The 20,762-nt window shown below is 48.3% G+C and overlaps 1 protein-coding gene across 8 annotated transcripts in view; it reads right to left on the reverse strand.

Moving 5' to 3' along the window:
• Nucleotides 1–20,762, reverse strand: part of ENAH (ENAH actin regulator) — a 134,206-nt gene that overhangs the window by 13,999 nt on the left and 99,445 nt on the right. For 4 of the 8 annotated variants that reach the window (XM_039235813.1, XM_039235814.1, XM_039235815.1 and 1 more), the window contains 6 exons: nt 7,007–7,329; nt 5,179–5,289; nt 3,011–3,315; nt 1,955–2,100; nt 1,742–1,799; nt 969–1,017 (listed from right to left, as the gene is read on the reverse strand). In XM_039235813.1, coding sequence (XP_039091744.1) covers nt 969–1,017; nt 1,742–1,799; nt 1,955–2,100; nt 3,011–3,315; nt 5,179–5,289; nt 7,007–7,329 — 992 coding nt within the window. Of the gene's footprint in view, nt 1–968; nt 1,018–1,741; nt 1,800–1,954; nt 2,101–3,010; nt 3,316–5,178; nt 5,968–7,006; nt 7,330–20,762 lie in introns of all 8 variants that reach the window. The other 4 variants (XM_039235811.1, XM_039235812.1, XM_039235810.1 and 1 more) reach the window with 2 other exon arrangements.

A 20,762-nucleotide genomic window follows, 5' to 3' on the forward strand; every position in this document is an offset into this window, starting at 1 on the left:
TCCAAATGAGATACAAAGCTGAACAGATAGTCCAGGGCTTTGTCTTTTAGTCAAACAAGAGGACCTGGCATGTGAAACAGGAGAGCCACAAGGGCTGGGCATGGGCACGTGGAGCGCCAGCACTGACAGGTGCTTTATTCATATTCCACACAAGATCCTCTCTGCCCAAGAGTTCTCAACATCAGAAACTGCACTGAACTCAACAATACTTCTTAAAAACTTCAATGAGATTTTCCTTTTACCTTACAAATCAGAAGCTTTACTTCCTTGATAATCAGTATTGTCCAAATGCAAGGTTAAAATGACAATGCTCTCCATTTGAGAACATTTTGAGATGGACACCAGCGCTAACTACATGTTCACTTACATTTTTTCAATCATGTTTTTTAATGTTTATTTTTGAGAGAGAAAGAGACACACAGAGAGAAACAGAGCATGAGCAGGGAAGGGGCAGAGAGAGAGGGAGACACAGAACTGGAAGCAAGTTCTAGGCTCTGAGCTGTCAGCACAGAGCCTGACGCAGGGCTCAAACCCATGAACCGTGAGATTGTGACCTGAACCGAAGTCGAATGCTTAACCAACGGAGCCACCCAGGCGCCTCCCACTTAATCTTACCTTCAAGAATCAATGATTAAAGGTACTTCCCTTTCATCTGATAATGTATACTTCCTTGCTTTAGCAAATAGCCTCAAATCATTAACAGTAATACACATGGAATGTGTTAAAAATTATGATTTTCAAAGAAAGAATCATCAGAAAAAAATCTTCGGATTTTAACAGATCTCCGAAATATCACAGAGGCGGAGGAAAAACAAGCCATTGCTTCTGAGTGTGAACAAAAATCTTTTAACGTTTTTGTGGCCAAGCAGGTACTTGGTCCAAGCATGGGTAAAAGGGGAATTTTTAGTTGAGGGGTGTTGTTATTTTGAGAAGGATGACAAAGGTTGAAATACATCTCTGGGGCTTACCGGGCGTGCTTGTCGACGAGGCCTTAGCAGTTGCGGGCTCAGTATCCTCCTAAACACACAGAAACACATATTAACCACACGGCACCCACGAGAAACCTGGGGCAGACTCAGCGTCACACTCTCCTCCACATTCTGTACCCCCACTATGCTCCCCACCACGTCTTTCGTCAGCCTCCCACCCCCTCCATTCCAGCGTGGACTGCCAACCCACCCCCCCAGGTCCCATCCTCGAGTGCCCTCCCTGAGCTCCACCAGCCGAGATGAAGCCAGATGTCCCAGACGGGTCGGGGAAATGGCACGGGAGACCAAACTTGGTGGGACTGCGGGGGAGGTGGGGAACACCTGTACTGCTCAGCTGGACAGCGGTGTGCTGGGCAAATGAAGCCCAGCTGACAGGGGGAGGGGGGAGGGGGCACAGCCCAGAGCCATGGGGAAACTGTTCAAAACCAGAATTCAGTCTAATTCCTTCGTTTTCAACAGCAGGTAACTGAGACCCTAAGAGATTTTAAAAATCAAGTGAAAGGTCATTCTCTCCTCTAAGGCACAGCACTTACTCTACAGTTAGAATTCAGTTCTTTCCCCACAAACGCAACCTGTCTTATGAAAAATGCTATTAAACATTTATACGTGATGCTCAAAACAAGCCATCTGTATGTAGTGTGTGAAGAGTTGAAACAAGTAATGATAAGTTCCAGCTAATCTCCAACAGCGTCTCCGGAACGTTCGCGCTCTGCCTGGCGATCACAGCACCCCCAGACTCTCTGTGAACTCACGTGTTTGTCCTCTTTTTGTTCAGTTTCTATTGTTGATCCCTTTTCAGCAATTCTTCTCCTAGAAAGAAGGTAAATCAGATTGTTTAAAAATTCATCTCTTAGTATAACAAGTACTTCTTCAAAAGGGAAGAACCGTGTCCAGCTAAATTATATTTGAATGAAATGAACACAATCCTCTCAATCGTGACCACATTCACAGAATTTCTTGCTTACCTCCTGGCCAGCAGGGCACTCATTTCCTCCATCAGACCACTGCCCCCTAATGGGAGGGGTCCATTTCCGCGACCCGTATCTGATTTGGACAAGGCAGGGTTCACACTGATGGTGCTCCCTCCGCTTGGGAAAGAGGAGTCCTCCATCTTAACGAGAATACAAACACACAGTGAATGAACCCCCTATGTCAGACAACCCTGAGTGTGTTACATTCAAAACAGAAGGAAACATTAATTTCAATAAAACCATCTAAATATTGTTTGTAAAATCTTTCTAAGAACCAATGGAGTGAATGGCACAGACTTTATATTAATCAGTGGAAGTTTCATCAAAGTTAACATCAACAGTAACAGGATAAAATGGGATAAACACAGTAACAGGATAAGACACGTCTCCCTGTTCGACACACTGACAGGGACACACACTTTGGTAGGGAATAAAAGTGTAACCTGTCCAAAAACATGCAGTATACAATGAGGAAACCTATCAGGGAAAGCAAACTGAATGATGAGCCCCAAAAATAGGTGTTTTACAAGCATCAACAATGTCAACATCATGTAAGAAACACCGAGGGACCGTGACAGGTCACAGCACACCTGAGACAGTACCCAGAGGGACTCCGGGGTCTCGGGCTAGGAAAGAAAACTGCCGTAAAGGACGCTGTGGACCACAGGTGAAATGTGACTAGATCTGTAGATTTAGCAGGCCATCAGCTTGGCTTCCTGACTTTGGTCATTCTACAGTGGACACGCAGGTGACTGTCCCTGTTCGCTCCAGCATTTAGGCAAAGCGGGGCATCGTGTGTCTGACAACAAGGGAGAGTGTGTTCACGCAGAAGGAAACAAACACACAGAAAAACAAAGCAAATGCTGTAAGCGGTGAGTCTGGGCGATGGGTTCACGGGAACTGAACTCTCTCCACTGTTCTGGAGCATAAATTATCTAAAAGTTTTCACTCAGCGAAGTTCATAAAAGTAGAAGGCAGGGAAGTCAGTACTGAGTCGCGGAGAAAGGACAGGACACACACAGAAAACGGGACACTGGGACACGCATTTACCCGGGACACTTTCCTCAGCTTTGCTCCGGCAATGGCAGCGGCAAGTCCAGTCAAAGGGCGATTGTCTTCAGATACGGGTCCCGCAAAAAATCCAGAGGCAGGGAGCGGGGGCGCAGGGGGCGGAGGGGGAGGCGGGGGCACTTGGTTGGGCAGGGGGGGCGGTGGGGGCGGTGGGGGCGGCCCCGCTGCGGGAAGCGGAGGGGGAGGCGGTGGCCCCGGGTGGGGGGGCGGGGCCGCGGCGGCCGGGGCTGGGCCGGGCGGGAGCGGAGGTGGGGGTGGGGGTGCGGGTGGTCCCAAGACACCGCCTGCAGGAGAGACAGGAGAGAGCCAGTCAGCGGGGCGCTGCGGGACCCTCTTTGGGAGGCGGTGCGGGCCGCCGCCTCCGACATTCGCTGCTATTCATGGATCCATTTAGCACAGTTAAAGTCTGGATCTGGGTGAAAAAGACACTAACTACAAGGCAAAAAATATAGGACTTTTTTCTTTAGATTTCTGGGTGTTTCTGGGATTTGGCAAATACAGTAATTGCTTATAAAACCTGCACTGGGGCAGTGTCCCTGGAGACGAGCTAGTGTGCTGAGGGCACTTATACTGTCTCCAGAAACTGACCCAAGGCCAGCTGCGTGCACCCCTAGACGCGGTGACAGTAAGTGTGTGGTGGTGGGGACACTGCTGTGTGTTGGCTGCTGTCTGGCCTGAGACCGCAGGGGGCGCGGGTCCCCATTCCAGTATCTTACACACGGTCCAGTCTTAAATCCAATGTTCACACACTCACTGAAATGAAGGAATCTACTAGAAGAAAGCACCACCTCAAAACAACTTGAAGTAATTAAACGACAGAGGTTCTTTAGTGTAGAAGACAGGGTAAGAGAAAACTGTCTCCGTATCTAGTAAAACCCCAGAGTGAATGAACAAGAACTTGCTTCCTATCAGAAGAATGACCTAGAGGGCACTCCCTCCCTTCTAGAAGAATGTCAGGACAAATAAAATGCTATTTGCACAACGGGCGCTGACTTTCTGAAGAACAGAGAGCAGGGGCCGGGGCTCTTCCGGGGGGGGGGGGGGGGTTGGGGGGGGGGAATCTGACCGGGTCAGACTCCTGTGCCTCCCTGGCCCGCACTGCTATCCCACCACACACATCCCCACGTACTAGAACTCTGGCTCGGTGTTGAAGCAAATTTGAGAAGTCAACGGAAAAATCTACACAGCAATAACAAGTCTTACTACTTAAGAACCAAGATTTTTTTAAGGAGGTGTTCAATTTAAATCCAGACTGTAACACTGTTTCTTTATGAATACAAATTTGTTGTCATACTCCTTCCTTTACTTCCTGCTAAATCCTCTTTTTGAAAAAAAGGGTTGCTAAGCCTCTTCTTACTTAGGTCTGGAACCAGGGCCTTCCCTACCTACAAACAACCCATCCTTACAAGATGGTCTCCTCCCTCCCGTTACCATGGCAGCAAGGCTAGGAAGGGGAGGGAGTGGGAGGGATAAGGGTAGACGATGCTTATTCCCTTCCCACCACCCCTTCAGCCCACCATGCTTGTCATTGTGGACCACGGAACCCACTGGGGCACACACCAGGCCTGCCATGCTCCCCACCCCCTGTGCAAGGTCAGGCTGCCCCACAGGATTCAGGGGGCCCCACCCCAAGAAGTCCAACGTGGGACACCTACTAACACAGGAGAAGCCGAAATGAAATAGGGCCCACGGTCGGAACTGCCCCAGAGGAGGCTCTGGGACGGTACCCCTAATGACCATAGCTGGGCACCAAATAATAGTCTCCAAATTTCCCACACATTAAAGGAAAACAAGGCAGATCATATATTTGTGTAGATAAACGTGTAAGTAACAATTTCCTAGTGAAACTTAAAAGAACTGCGTTACGGAGGCCGTCAAATTCTGGGAAAGCCCTCCAGCTGTGATCCCGTGGAAAACACCAAAATCCAGATCTATAGGGCACTTCCTCATACCGATCCTCCAAACGCGATCGACCCAGCAGAAAGGCACCGCACTCATCTGCCACCTGTTTGAGCTACAGGAAGTGTGGCAGTGGCGCGAGGCCGTCCGCCTCTGGAAACCACCCTCCCCGTCCTTCCAGGCGGTGACAGCCACTGGCGCACAGCTTTTCCAGGGCCAGTTGTTAGTAGCAACGACGGGAGCCTTACCCTGTGGGGCTGGAGTCCCGGCCGGCTGGGAGGCTGCCTGCAAGCCCGGCTCAGAAGCAGAGGAGTCCCCCAGCACAGAGTTTAGAGGAGTCTCCGCAGGGGCGGGGGCAGCTGCAGAGGGAGAAGGGAGAACACTAGGCTTGGAGGAGGGAGTTGAGGCAATGGGGGTGCTTGCAGGAGGAGAGGCTTGAGATCCACAGTGCGCGCGCGGTGCGAGGGAAGGCGGCGGCGGCGGCGGCGCTGCTGGCCCTGAGGTAGGCGGCGGAGACACTGGACACGTGACAGAGTCAAGCGGCCCATTGGGTGCTGTTGGTGACGGAGGCATTGGGGGCACAGGAGAAGAAACACAGACAGGGAGGACAGGCCTCGGGCCGGTGGCTTTGCCGGGGGGGCTGCTAATCATGACCGGAGGAGATGGAGGGAGGGGCGACACAGTGCAAGTAGACCAGGCACAGGGCTTCGCGGCTGGAGGCTGAGGAGAGGGTGTGTTCACGGGAGAAGAAGGCCGAGAGTTTTTGTTCAGAGGACGAGGAACTGTAGCGTAATGGGGAAGAACAGGGTGGAAGGCTGAGCCTACGGATGCTGCAAAACGTGTCGCTGAGTGCCGAAGAGGCGGTGTGGGGGGCGTGCAAGTAGGTGGCAAAGCGGTCACCACAGCAAAGTCAGGACTGGCGTCTGACACTGGAGCTGAGATGACTTTAGCATAGGATGGAGGAGGTGCCGGAGGAGGCTGGCAACTGGCATACGCAGGAAGTGGCGCGCTATACGGGGAGCTGTCGGAGGGCGGAGCTGCACGGAAGGTGGGGAGCAGCAGCAAAGACGGGACAGAAAAGGAGAGAGAAAAAGGGAGCGAGTGAAGCCACAGAACCAGCATTCGGACAAAATGCACACATGTAGACCACAGTTAGTCCCCGAGAACGCGCTCCCTTGTACATGCATCCTGAGACCCAGGAGGGGAAGACACAAGTTTTCTCTTTACCTGGGGAGTAGCCTGGTACCGAACCTGCTTAGCTCGGCTTTTGCAAGAGAAGGATTCTCTCTCAGGTCTCACTATTTAGTCCACTAAAAGGACATTCGAATTGCATGAACAGGACCACAAGCAGAAGAATACGTCTGCTTGCTTTTTACAAATAGCAAAACTAGCAAAAAGTTTTGTAAAGGGCTAGGAGGAGCCCCAGTTCGGCGCCTATTTGTGGATAAGTCTTGTTTTGTTGGCTACAGCCCCAGAAAATAATTAGGCAGTTAAGAACAGGTAAATTATCTCAAACAACAACCAATCGGCTACTGAGACCTTTGATACAGGTCATATGGAATAGGAATAATTCTTAAATCCTATTACAATAAATGTCAATTTTAATAAACGTCTCAAACTTTGTTGTTTTAACGCTTATATCTTTCAATAAATTCCATCAGATTTAGAAATGTTCACTGGTTTTTTGCGATACTAGATAGAATACATGTCAATAGTTTTAGAGAGGATACTTTTCGGCTACTACCCTGAATTCCTCCTTCAAACACTTGAGAGCACAATCAAGCAAAGTTCTTGAATAGGACGGGATTTAGGACAATTCAAGCGACCTCAAAAAGGGACTATATTCCAAGTTCATCCAATGGAAACACTTCCCATAAAACACACTTGTACTTTATGGCCAGTTACAGGGAGTGAGAAGACTTGGAAAGCCGGACTTGCCCAAGTCTCCCGGTGGTGCCAAGGGCGGTAACACCGAGCGGAGGAAGAAGGCAGTAAAGCGGCCAGTGCGGCCTGTTTCTCCGCGCCCCCCGCCCCGCCCCCCGCACATGCACCCGCACCCAGGAGCGCGCTCCTTACCGGCGGCGGACAGCCTGCGCTCCCGCTCCCGCTCCCACTCCAGCTGCTCCTGCCGCTCCAGCTGCTCCTGCCGCTCGCGCTGCTCCCGCTCGCGCTCCCGCTGCTCCTGCCGCTCGCGCTGCTCCCGCTCGCGCTGCTCCCGCTCGCGGTCGAGCCTCTCCAGCCGCTCGCGCTCCAGCCGGTCCTGCCGCTCGCGCTCCCGCTCCAGCCGTTCGCGCTCCAGCTGCTCCTGCTCCAGCCGCTCCCGCTCCGCGCGCTCGGCGCGCTCCCGCTCGGCGCGCTCCCGCTCGAGCTCCTTCTGCCGCTGCTGCTCTTGCAGCTGCCTGAAAGCCCAGACACGGCCGTGAGAACCCCGCGGCAGTGGCCGCTCCTCCCCGGAAACCCGCTCCTGCAGGTGAGCCTACCCGCCTTCGTTCTGATGCACAGGCCCGCCCGCCTCCCAGCCTCAGGGGCTTCCCAGCCTCAGGGGCCTCCCAGCCTCAGGGACGTGAGAATAACCGAGCAGGGTCACCATTACCACTCGACACTACGGCTCATTTCATCGTGCACTCACTGTTCGTGAGGGAAGTGCCACTAATAAATGAATTTCCCAAGTAACCAGGCGTACCACTTTAGTGACTGAGTCACTGTATCAAACTATCTGGATACGAGTTAATATATTATCATTTTAGAGATGCAGTGGCCGGCCACAGTAACGGCTCTGAGAAAGTTTGCTTCATTTATTTTTGAGCCCTTTCCTGCTGCTTCCTAAGGGTCACCACTGGCAGATCTGCTGGGAGGAAAGGTACACATTATCTTAAGATTCTGGACACATGGCTCCAAACTGTGTTCAGGAATAGTGTCTGGGCTTCCCAGGAGCCCAGGGACAGACAACTTTCTTTCAGCACTGCCGGTTTTAACTGTCCATCACAGGACAGCTTGCCTCCTGGCCTGGGGAGCATACTCGAATGCTGCATGTGTTCTCTGAAGGGTTTTCTCCCCGACAGTTAATATTCCATCCTCATCTGTAGAGTTCTTTTCTCTATTAAAAATAGTGATGTTGAACATCACACATGTTGGCCACATGTATTTTGAACTTTTATTATGGCTTAACTGCCTTTGATTTTTAAAGTTTCATTTAAAACTGTAATATGTTAACTTTGTTAAAGTTATGTAATATGGCTTTTAACTTATTACATAGAGAGTCTAGTGGTGGACTTTCTGCATGTGCTCTGCCTCTGACATCCCGCTTAGCCCCTTCTCACAAGATCACAGAATTACTTGTTTTTACAATAAAATCCTTAGCTCATATGAAATTCATCTTGGGTTTGGGCATGCAGTAGTGAGCCACATCACAGTTCCTTACTAGCCGAAGATACCATCTTTACATGTTAACTGTTTCTGAAATCCCACAATGCTTTGGTTCGTGGACCTGTTTGTCTAGGGTAGCACCAGTATGCTTTGATGTCTGAAAGAAATTATCTAGTAGGGTGCATCCATCCTTATTCCTCTTCTGAGTTTTTCTAGAAGATTCTCAGACACTTAGCTTCTTCTGGGTACGTTTTAGAATCACTGTTAAATTTACCCCTTGTGCCAAGGCCTATCCTTCTCAGTCCTATTAACATTGTCTTAAATGTGAAGATCAGTGGGAAACATCCAGGTCTTTTAGTCTCCTTGTCTAAGAATGTATAGAATGTCTCAGAATTTATGCAGTTAAATTAAAAATCTCCTTCTTTCATGCTAGGACTTCCAGTGCTGGCTGTGGAATCATGATTATATTAAAATCTACAGAGGCCCAATGTATGTGGTTCTGAAACATACAGTTTGCTTTTAACTTCCACACATTCGTATAAGAGAGCAAGCAAAGGTCTCCAAATATCCATCTGGACCTAAACAACAGTCTTACCGTAAAAGTTAACTTTCCCCAAATAAAAATACTCAGCCCCATTTTCTACATAATAATTTCATAGCACTGTGGGTAAGATCAAATGAAGTAATGCCTTAAAAGCTCTTTTAAAAATGCCTGGAGGGGCGCCTGGGTGGCTTAGTCGGTTAAGCGTCCGACTTTCGCTTAGGTCATGATCTCGCGGTTTGTGGGTTCGAGCCCCGCGTCGGGCTCTGTGCTGACTGCCAGCTCAGAACCTGGAGCCTGTTTCAGTCTGTGACACCCTCTCTCTCTGACCCTCCCCTGCTCACGCTGTCTCTCTCTCTCTCTCTCTCTCCTAGAAATAAATAAAAATATTTAAAAAAAAAATGCCTGGAGCATATGAACACTTGATAAATGTGAGCTATAATAATAATTATTTGGAAATTTCAAATTAGGACTTTCCTTGGACTGGCTAATAGATTGGCTGGGTTCCAATTAGAGGCAGAACTAAATGACAGAGGGTGTACGCTAATCTTTGTTCCTCCCAGCAGTAGCAATAAACCACTAAGATTCTTCCAGATATCTCTCCCCCTATTTCCTAAATGGACTATAAAAAAAGGAAAAAGCCCACTTGACAAGTGAACCAATCCCACATCTGTCAGAACCCAAAGCCTCCCTCTGGACAGATCACCGACTTAACAATGTTGCAGGAGATGCGCCTAGGAAACTCAGTCGCCTGACAGCTCAGAGCCTGGAGCCTGCCTCAGATTCGGTGTCTCCCTCTCTCTCTGCCCCTCCCCCGCTCATGCTCTCTCTTGCTCTCTCAAAAATGAGTAAACTAAAAAAAAATTTTTTAAAGAATATTGCAAGAGGGGCGCCTGGGTGGCTCAGTCAGTTAAGCGTCCGACTTCAGCTCAGGTCATACTCTCATGGTTCGTGGGTTCGAGCCCCGCATCAGGCTCTGTGCTGACAGCTAGTTCAGAGCCTGGAGCCTGCTTCAGATTCTGTGTCTCCCTCTCTCTCTCTGACCCTCCCCTGCTCATGCTGCCTCTATCTCTCTCTCAAAAATAAAGAAAATATTAAAAAAAAAAAAAAAAGAATATTGCAAGAGATAAACAGAAGAAACCCACAGCAGTACTCAGTACAAGCAGTCATGGAGATACCAACTAGAACATAATAGATTAGATTTTTAGGGCACAGTACTGACTCTCTTATGCTGATAGACAAACCACTAGCTGCCGAAGTTTCGGAGGGGTAGCGAGAATATCGTTGCAGGGGTGAAGGCCACAAATTCAGTGTATCCACAAGGATATTTTCAATAATAAACTAGGTAGAGTCGGTTCTTTTTATAATACCTAATAAATAAACTCGGCTGGGATATACATTAAATTTAAAACATACAATATGTGTCAAAAAATAAGAGCATGTGCCATAATGTAATCTGCTAAGCAATCTATTGGGTCCACAGGCAAGGAGATGCCCATGTGATTGTAATCAGAGCGTGTCTGTGAACGGCAGCTGAGGGAAGGTGTTTCAGGGCTCGGCAGCTCACGGAGAAACCTGTGATGACAGACCCAAGTCACTGGGCCCTTGTACATTTCTGTGCCACCTTTCACTCTACTCCTGTCAAAATAACGCAGATGTGTTAAGCTTATTAACAAAAACCAACAGATCGTTGCTCCAACCTTTCCAGCCCTGGTCCCAACATCAGAGACAATTACAATGTCAATTCTTTCTGGACTTTCCATCTATTTTCACTTCAGTGACTGCCTACGAGATCTCTTGAGGTCCCTCACCACCCTCTGAGATTCCCCCAGCGCGGTCCCAGGAGAATACACATTTCTAGTGAAGTCCATATTGGAGTTTACATTATTGATACAATAACGTAAATACTGTTCAGTTAAGCCATATAGTATCCTAAAACTGCACTGCATTTCTTTTTATTTATTCATTTTAAGTAATCTCTGCACCCACTGTGGGGCTTGAACTCGTGACCCTAAGATCAAGAGTCACATGCTCCACTGACGGAGCCAGCCAGGCCCCTCACTGCAGTTCTCATTCAAGTTCTTTGGGTTTTGATTGTTTGTTTGCTTGTTTTTGCCTCCAAGTTAATGGCCACTTCTCCAAGCAACACAGTGCTTTTATCGCTAAAAGTCAGCCTACATCCCAGGCAGAGGCCAGGTCCAAAAGAATTACTGCAGAATGGCATTTACAGCCAGGGAATTCCCACTTAAGATTATTCCACAGGTTATGATATTTATTCTAGGGTTTTTAGCCTATCAGAGATCAAGAGTATCCAAGGATGTAGGAGAGGAACACAAGGCCAGAGGCATTCCCCACAGTCACTGACACTCAACTGGGGCAGGCAGTTCACACAGCTGCAGAAGATTCTTTATTTGAAGCATTACAAGCCCCTGGTTCATTTTTAGCCCGCTCACTGAAAAGATGCACATCTAAATATATTTCCCAAACTAGTGTGTCAAAAAGAAAATCTCAGGCTTATAAAACTTTAGTAGCAGGAGTAATTCCCAACTAAAGGTGATGGTGTATTAACATGACAATCACGTTTCTATCTCTAAAGCAGGACATCTGTATTTTTTTAGAGAATAGTTCCCAAATTTATCATCTCTGCTTCTCTTAGAAACATCACTCCTGACTCTAACACAGGAAACGCAGGGACCCTTCCTCCCAGAGCTGTGCAGCATGGTTTCTTCGCTCATTGCTAGAACCATCTGAGGACCTTTCCAAAGTACAAGGGCCCTAGTTCTGAACTTCGCAAAAATTCTGCCAGACTGATTTTTCTTTTAAGTTAGGATATGCATTTTACCACACTTTGAAAGTTTCTGAGAAAACGTACATTTTCCTGAAACAATTACAGTGCAAATGACCAATATTATAGCCACCAAGAGCATTTTAAAAATATCAAAAATAGGGGCGCCTGGGTGGCTTAGTCGGTTAAGCGTCCGACTTTCGCTTAGGTCATGATCTCGCGGTTCGTGGGTTCGGGCCCCGCGTCGGGCTCTGTGCTGACTGCCAGCTCAGAGCCTGGAGCCTGTTTCATTCTGTGATTCCCTCTCTCTCTGACCCTCCCCTGCTCACACTGTCTGTCTCTGTCTCTCCTAAAAATAAATAAAAACATTAAAAAAAAAATTAAAAAAAAATATCAAAAATAGTTCCTCCTATGATAAAGAGTGTCAGGCAGATAAAGGATGGTTTATATCTTGAAAGAATGAAGCAGATGAGGGCAGACCGGAGACAACACTATGACCCTCCGGACACCTGTCAGAAAATGAAACTACACACACTCTCTGACCATATCCCGTGGATATTTCACTTCTCCGTTAGTAAGCAAATAGAAAGCGGACGGGATGAAAGCAGAGGATGCAGGTCTCATGTTACAGAGCCCCGGACACAGGCCCGTACTTACAGCAGGAGGCGGTCGACTCTCGGTCCATCCTGCCGCGGCCGGCTGGCCGGGGGGCTGTACACCCTCATGGCTCCCACCCCTGCTCGGTGCTGGGACTCGGAGGCCCCTTTATATCTTTCAGGTAGTGGTGCCATTTGCTATTTATAGACATTAACTAAGTTAAGTCCTACGCTGAGACTGAACACAGGACTGACTCACGTTTCTTAAATATGGTTTTCATCACAGTCAAAGAAGCCCAATCTTACTAATACGAGTAGAAACCAAAGACTGACGTCAACAAATGCTACGTACAGGAGTAGAGAGTTACTAACCAGTAACTACCAACACGTTACGACAGTCAAGGTACTGGACTGATTAAGACAACATCTGAAGTAAACATCTGTTTCATCAACTCGAATTCACTCTCATTAAAACAGAAAAATTAAACGTATAAAATGCACACACAGCTTAACACGTCAAGTCGTGTTACAGAGCTGGTGACAAAACACCACTTTTGATTTCGTTCTCCAGACGCACAGCCCTTCAGTCTGGCACTGATCTCTGGACTCTGCATACAGTGATTTGTTTAGACCCAGCAGTTCTTAGCTGTTCAGAGTCACATGTTACCTGCTTTCTCCTTCACAAGTGAGCTAACTCCTACCCCTCTAACCCATAAAACCTCTTCTTCCTCGTTCTTCCAATAAAATCATCCCCCCTCCCTTTGCATACCAATATTCACTTATATGATCCACGGCCAATCACATTTACTTTTCAGAGCAATTTCTTCTTTGCTCTGGTGTCAAAAATTACTATTTTCCCCCCATTTGATTCTTTTTCTTTTATATTATCCCTACTTCACACCAAACTCCCCACCGGAACCATAGACCCTCTCAATACGGCCTGGCGCAGCAGGTGATCCGCTCTATTTTGCATTCCCTCATTCTTGCTTTCCTGGGAAGCATCTCAGACCCCTGGGCCCATTGGAGGGGCCCTTGAAGTCTGGCTTTCACCATTAGTGACACAGGGAACTTCCTCATCTCATCCCAAGATGGGTGCCTCGTTTCCTGGTATTCCCATTACTTCATCATTCCTGGTTTATTCTCTCATTTTATTTTTAAATGTTTATTTTTAAGAGAGCACGTGTGAGAGGGGGAGGGGCAGAGAGAGAAGGAGACAGAGGATCTGAAGTGGTTCTGCACTTGAACCCAGAAACCAGGAGATTGTGACCTGAGCTGAAGTTGGATGCTTAACTGACTGAGCCACACAGGCACCCCAATTCTTCATTTTAACAGAACACACTTTCCAGTAGCTTGCTGGGAAGTTGTGCAGAGGAAGAAGTTTGGAAACAACCTCTCGGGATTTGAAGCCCCACCATCCACCCCAAGCTCTATTCTCATAGTCTACAATTCCAGTGACAGGCCCTGTGGGTGGGTCTGTTTTTCCTACTACTGGGCTGGACTCTGGTTGAGTCCTATCCATGCAGACCTGGGGCCCGGCAAGTGAGGATCCACGGCCCAAAGCCAGCCACCCGCACTCACCCATATTGTCCCAGAAAGCTGCAAAAAAGCGCACTACTGCCACAGAAATCTTGCAGCCACTGTCTGGCTACAACGTTTACCACCTGGCCCTTCTCAGAAAGGGTTTGCAGTGCTCTGACCCACACCATCATGTCACTGAGGGCCAGGAAACTTTCTCAGGTCATTTATTTGCAGATGCTATTTCCTCACATTTTTTGTTCTTTGCTCCCCTTAAAGCTCCTATTATTTGGGTATCAGACCTCCTAATGTGATCTTTTCTTTCTCATTTACTGTCTGTATCTTTTATTATCACTATTTTTAGGGTAATTTATTTTTCAAAACTCCTCTATTTTTTAAATTAATGCTCCTTTTTTTTAATGCCTAAGTACATTTCCTTACCCTCTGAATGATTATTTTTTAAATAACTAGGGTTTCTGCTTTATAAGTAAAATATATTTTCTTAGTACTCCAAAGCTGTTACACTGTATTTTCAGGTTTTCTTCTGCTCCCTGTATTACACCTACTTCCTTCAACTTTAATTTTTTCTGTTGTCATCTGTCTTCAGGTAATACACCACATGAGCCCCAGTCGCTGAGACAAAGACCAGTACTAAGGGTTCACTGCATAGTATCTTCTTCCCAGTATGATTTAATCTGGGCAAAGATAGATTATATGGGATGTAGGCCAAAGGAATATGTCACACACTTTTCTCATTATTTGAAAATACTTAAGTGTTAAAAGGCAAGATGCCTTTTTCATTGTTATAAAACAAATTCAAGAAAAGACTATTAAAAAGCAATTTCTGGGTTGCCTGGGTGGCTCAGTCCGTTGAACGTCTGACTCTTGATTTCAGCTCAGGTCATGGTCTCATAGTTTGTGGGACAGAGCCCCATGTTGGGCTCTGTGCTGACAGTGAGAAGCCTACTTGGTATTCTCTCTCCCCCTCTCTCTGCCCCTCCCCCCATGATATGCACGCACGTGCACACACGCTTGTGCACGCCTGAGCGCGCGCGCTCTCGCTCTCTCTCTCTCTCTCAAAAATAAGTAAATAAATAACAATAAGTTTCTTAGCATGGCATATAAAGCACTTTACTACCCTCAGTACTGGGGGAGGATGGGGAAGGAGGGCCACCGGCCCTCCCCTGCCCTTACCCTTCTGCTCTTCCTGCCTGGAATGCTCCGCCTGGCCCTGTTCAAGGCCTGGCTCAAAGCGCATCTCTTCAGGGAGGCCTCCCGCCATCTCCCATGCAGCACAGAAAAACCTAAGCAGCATGAAAATAGCTCCAAACCACCTAAGCCCACGTTTTCTGCCTCTTGTACCTAACACCTACATATATGTGAACTCAGTACCAGAAACTTCCTGGCTCTTTCTTAGAAACTTTATTCAGGTCTCTACTCTAAACTAGCCTATACTGTTTGCTGTGAAGGAGACTCGTCTGTAAACTAAACCATAAACAGTAAAATATAAAAGTGTGGGATTAGATCATAAGGTTCAGAAAAGAAAGCCACTGACACACTTGGGGGAGGTCTATGGTCAAGGAGCAGCTACGGACGGGAGAGGTGCAGATGGAAGGCACAGTGGTGCGCAGAGACACAGCCGGGACCCAGGGCCTGGGGCGCTCAGGGCTGCCGGGCCAAGAATTAAGCTGGGCGTGAGGAGGGCTCGAGGGAGCGCTGAGGGGAGCCGTCGCACAGGACCATGGACTCATTCAGGTCAGCGGACTTGAGCAGTCAAACTCTCCCCTGCCCGAATCCAGAAAAATCCTGACTGTTCATGAACGAGCTCAGGACAGAGTAGAAAGCTGAGGGGTCACTGGCAATCCAACTCGATCCTCCGGTCCGTGGACGCAGATCAGCCGAGAGGGGAAGTCTCGACCTCCTGCCTCCGTCTGTGCAGACACAGCAGAGCAGACCCGAGTCCCCGCGCTGCGTGCTGCCGCTCACTGCGCTCACGTCCTCAGGGCTTCCCCAAGCGCGGAGTCTGAGCTCACTCAGCCCTGGGGCCGGTGAAGACCACTCCACCCTTCCCTTCCCACGACCCTCCCCTTCTCTCACCACACCCCCCAAGTCCAAGACTCTGCCCTCTGGCCACCTGGTGGCAGTGGCCGCAGTCAAGTCCCGCCCAGGCCTCCTGCGGGCCCCTCTGGCCCTGCTCCTCTCTGGTCTCAATGGCGCAGCTGCATGGCGGGCTAAAATGCTACTCGTTTCTACCAAAATCATTCAATGCCTCCCCTTTCTGTCGGCAAAAGCTCAAGTTCCCTGCAGTCGCCTGCCATGTCCTGTGTGTGACAAGAGGCCTCCCGTCAGCCTCACGCCCACCAAGCACTCCCTGCGTCCACGCACGTCCTCCCTGTCCCAGCCTCGGGGCCTCTCCACCCGTGTGCGCACACCCCTGCCCTGAGGCCCCGGGGGGCTCCCTCTGCCCGCCACGCCTCCGCCTCGGTGGGACCCACAGCTGCCCAGTGGCCCCTGCCCGTGCCCCACACGCTCCCCTCCATGTGGTCTCTTCCGGGAGCATCAATCGTCTACACTCCTCTACATCCATCTGAGTGAGGCAAGGCTGCTTACACCCCCAGCCCACTCCCTGTTGGGCTACATCACAATGCCCGGAACGTCGCTGCGTTGCTGAGCGACGGCGACCACAACCAGCTTCCGTGCTGGACGTGGCTGAAGCAGACGGGAGAAGAGGAACAAAGGAGAAACCTCTAGCCAGGCCAGGATGGGGTGGGCAGCGCAGCCGTGATCAGGCTGTTACTAACCACGCACCCTGAGAGCAGCCACACCCCCACCCTCTCCCCCCCAACCTTAGCTCAGCGGACGGCAGTGTCACAGACCGTCCTCGACGCCAGCGCTGCCTCGGGCGAGTCAGGGCTTCGGTGGAACTAGCTGTAGCTCAGCGTCTGTGGGGTCCCCAGGCTTATCTGCTCCCCATCCTTGTTCCCTAAAGGAGAGCCTGCCAGTCTGTGCACTCTGCCCGCCTCCACAGACCCCAGCAGCCTCGAGATCAGGGAGGGTAGAGATGTCACCTCCGTGGTGCAGGAAGGAACCCCAGCCAAGGGTGGACTCCGTTCATTCTAATCCGTTTAGAAATAAGCAACGACTAAAGATCACCAGATATCTGAGTAAAACACAAGTGGGACAGGAGCGCCTCGGTGGCTTAGTCGGTTAAGCATCCGACTTCAGCTTAGATCATGATCTCAAGGTTCGTGGGTTTGAGCCCCGCGTCAGGCTCTGTGCTGACAGCCAGCTCAGAGCCTGGAGCCCGTTTCAGACTCTATTTCCCTCTCTCTATGACCCTCCCCTGCTCACGCTGTCTCTCTCTCTCTCTCTCTCTCTCTCAGAAATAAATAAAACATTAAAAAAAAAAAACACCAGTGGGACAAACAACCCAGCTCTACAGAAGAGAGATGATCAGGGAAGGGAAGAGAAACATGAGACTTAAGATACAATCATGAGTCTGGACCAGGCTGTTAAAAAGGGAATAGTTAGGAGACAGGAAAAGCTCTTGGGGATTAAGATTGATCTTCCAACAGAGGATCCACCACTGTGCTACCCAATAAGGTGGCCGTGAGCCAGGTGTGTGGCTCGTGAGCACGTACAACATGGCCTGTCTGGACAGTAATATGAGTAAGTGTCAAATACATTTCGAATTTTGAAGGCTCAGTATGAAAAATAGAATGTAAAACACTAACATTTTTACACTTACTTCACCGATGGAATGATGATATTTTAGATAAACTGGGTTAAATACGATATGTGATTGAAATTAATGTCACGTTTCTTTTTTATTTTTGCTAATATAGCCACTAAAAATTACATACATGGCCCATAATGTATTTCTAACAAGTGCTAGTCTAGGATATATGGTTAAAAATATCGCCAATGATACAGAACAACAAAAAAAGCAGAAAATGAGAAAATATAAACATCATGAAGAAATAACCCTTGGGGCCAGCATTTGACATGTAGGAGTTCCCAAAAAAGACAACAGAGAAAACAGAGAGAAGAAATTTTAAAATACAGTATGCGTATTAAGTTTTCAAATGGAAAAGGTCTATTAAATATTGAGGCTAAAGAGAGAAATGAGGGGAAAAAGAATCCACAAAACTCAAAAAACTTAAGCTAGTCACATGCTCATGACAACTCTGCCTACCCTGGCTAACGAGGACCCCAGAGCAGGGTGGGTAGGGCTCCCCTGCAAACACAAGGACCAGACGGCAAACTCAGGGGTCAGGGCGGGAGCGAAGGGACCAGGCGGCAGGACTCTGCGCTCCCCTCATAGAGCGAGCAGTGAAGAGACACCTAACACTGAGACACAGGTTCAGTTTCAAAGAGAAACCGAGAGAAGACCTACAAACAGTGGCCACTGGGAACGGGCAGGGAAAGGAAGGCTTCCGATTTGCTAGTGGAGTCAGGTGCCACCAGCCATCACTGGACTAATCAGCAGGCAGAAACAAACATATTATCTCGGCTCTGGCTATGGAAGAAGCCATACAAAGCACTAAAAGCAGAAATGGATGGTTAGGAGCGATTCATTCCGGAGACTAACGCAAAGGGAAGGCCAGAGGAGAGGATGCTCCCCCATCTCGTGCCTTCCGGTGCTGAGATTCTACCATGAATAAACAACCTTGAGAAGAATTAATCTGACAGTAAGAAGGGGATCTAGGTCAGAGGCAGGAAAATGAACTAGAGAACCATGGCAGTGTGTAAGGGAACAAACACCAGAAAAGCTACTGGGAATGAGAATGTCCAAAGAGACAAGCCAGCAGGCTTTCAGAGAAAGAAGTCCCAGGGCGTGCTGGACCGGGGACTGCGAATGACGATACTCGCAGACTTCTTAAGGCAGACCGTCCGGGAGGAATACTGAAGAGAAGAAAGCATGCACACCCTGAGGTATTAGCAGGATACCTGAACACATGTGTTCCGCAACACGGATTCTCTACTGAGGGTCACTTGTGGGGACTCAGGGGTCTGTGACCCTCCAAAATGTCATGCAGGTGTTGCACATCAGAGCACATATATATGCATTTAAGAAGGACGGGGGGCTGGGTGGGAGAAGCCAGGAGTCCACTGCTGGCACCAATTCTCAAAAGGATGTGTGACACTACTCCATTTTGTTGGAAATATGGATCTCAGGTTCAGGGCCACAGGGGTAAATGTGGGTAAACTGTCAGCATAAGATAGTTAAGAGAAAACTACAATATCCAACGAAATCATCAGTTCTTTGACGTACACGTATACCATGTACAGAAGAAAAACAGAGGGCTAAGTGCACGCCCTTACGTAAGAAACAGAGGGGAGAACAAGGAAGAACAGTCAGTGATGAAGAGACTGTGGTAACGAAAGGAAGAAAGCAAAGAGGCAGGCTGTGCACCAGGAGAAGAAATATAAACCGGAAATTAGTCAATGATGGAAGCGGCATTTCTAGTAGATCCAAGCAGACACAGACTTCACCAGATAAAAACAGAAGTGGGTGGAGGAGAGCAAAGAGAAGAAACAGAAATGAAAATTAACACCAGGAGACAAAAAGTGGTGTCTGATGGAAAGTTTATCTAAAAGAAAAGAAAGAAATCTGTGTGTGACTATGGACGGAAAATAATTTTAAAATATACACCAATTTTTCAGAAATTTGGATTTCACTCTTCCAAATGACTGACTTCAGATGTTCATCTAAACAAGTAATATGAACAACATCCAATTTTCAAATCCTAACGTATCTTCCTACATTCAAGCAGAAAAGCCTCAAGTCCAGCTGAGCGCTGCAGGGCGAACACCTGGATGGGACAGCGTTTTCACAGCAATCAGTAAAAAATCCACTCAATACTCACTTCCAGTAAAACCGCGAGCTGCAAGTCACGGACAGCCCTCCGTGCAGTGGATCACCTTCCAGGACCCTTAACCGGCCGGCAGCACCCTCCGCAGGCTCCTGTCTCTGTTCCCTATCGTCCTCACCCAGCACCCGTCCCCAGGGCCACCTGCTTGTCCACTCCACGATGCCAAAAATTATCCGTTACATTCGGATTCTCTCCTGGTTCTTCCTGGCTTTCTACAAATGTGTCCCTCCTGATAACACTACAATCATTTTTTTATTAATTATTTTTCCATGTGTGTATGGGGGAGGGTGAGCAATAGTATCATTACAATTTTTAACTCTTGAAATTATTTTGGTATGTTTAAAATACAACTGTTAAACTTCCCTTATTTCTACAAAACCTTAGTTTTATTTATATCCGTTGTAGCATCACGCAAAAGGGTTGGGACAGATTTTCAACCAAATAGAGAGTGACTTAACCAAACAGGGAGCCTGTGAAAAAAAAATTTTTAATGTTTTATTTATTTCTGAGAGAGACAGAGAGAGACAGCGTGAGCAGGGGAAGGTCAGAGAGAGAGGGAGACTCAGAATCTGAAACAAACTCCAGGCTCTGAGCTAGCTGTCAGCACAGAGCCCGACGCGGGGCTCGAACCTAGGAACCGTGAGATCATGACCTAAGCCGAAGTCGGGCGCTCAACTGACAGAGCCACCCAGGCACCCCAACAAAATTCAGTTTGGAAGGGCCTTCCCCAAGGGTCATGCGGTCACACACAGAATGTGGAGAGAGATCCCCATCTGTCTGTCAGGGGGACATGACACACATCAAAACAATATGGAGGCACGCCTGGGGGCGCCTGGGTGTCTCAGTCAGCTAAGCATCCAATTCTTGATCTCGACTCAAGTCATGATCTCATGGTTCTTGAGATCGTGCCCCGAGCTGGGCTCTGCACTGACAGCGTGGAGCCTACTTGGGATTCTCATTCATTCTCTCTCTCTCTCTCTATCTCTCAATCTCTCTCTCTCCCTCCCTGTCTCTCCACCTCCTTGCTCATTCTCTCTCTCTCTCTCAAAATTAAACATACATTAAAAAATAAAATAAAATAAAATAAAATAAAATAAAATAAAATGGAACACCTGGTTTAACTCAATTTTAGTTGCTCAATGTACCCCCATGT

The sequence above is a fragment of the Hyaena hyaena genome, unplaced genomic scaffold (genome assembly GCF_003009895.1).
Source record: "Hyaena hyaena isolate Hyena2069 unplaced genomic scaffold, ASM300989v1 scaffold_103, whole genome shotgun sequence".
Lineage (NCBI taxonomy): Eukaryota > Metazoa > Chordata > Mammalia > Carnivora > Hyaenidae > Hyaena > Hyaena hyaena.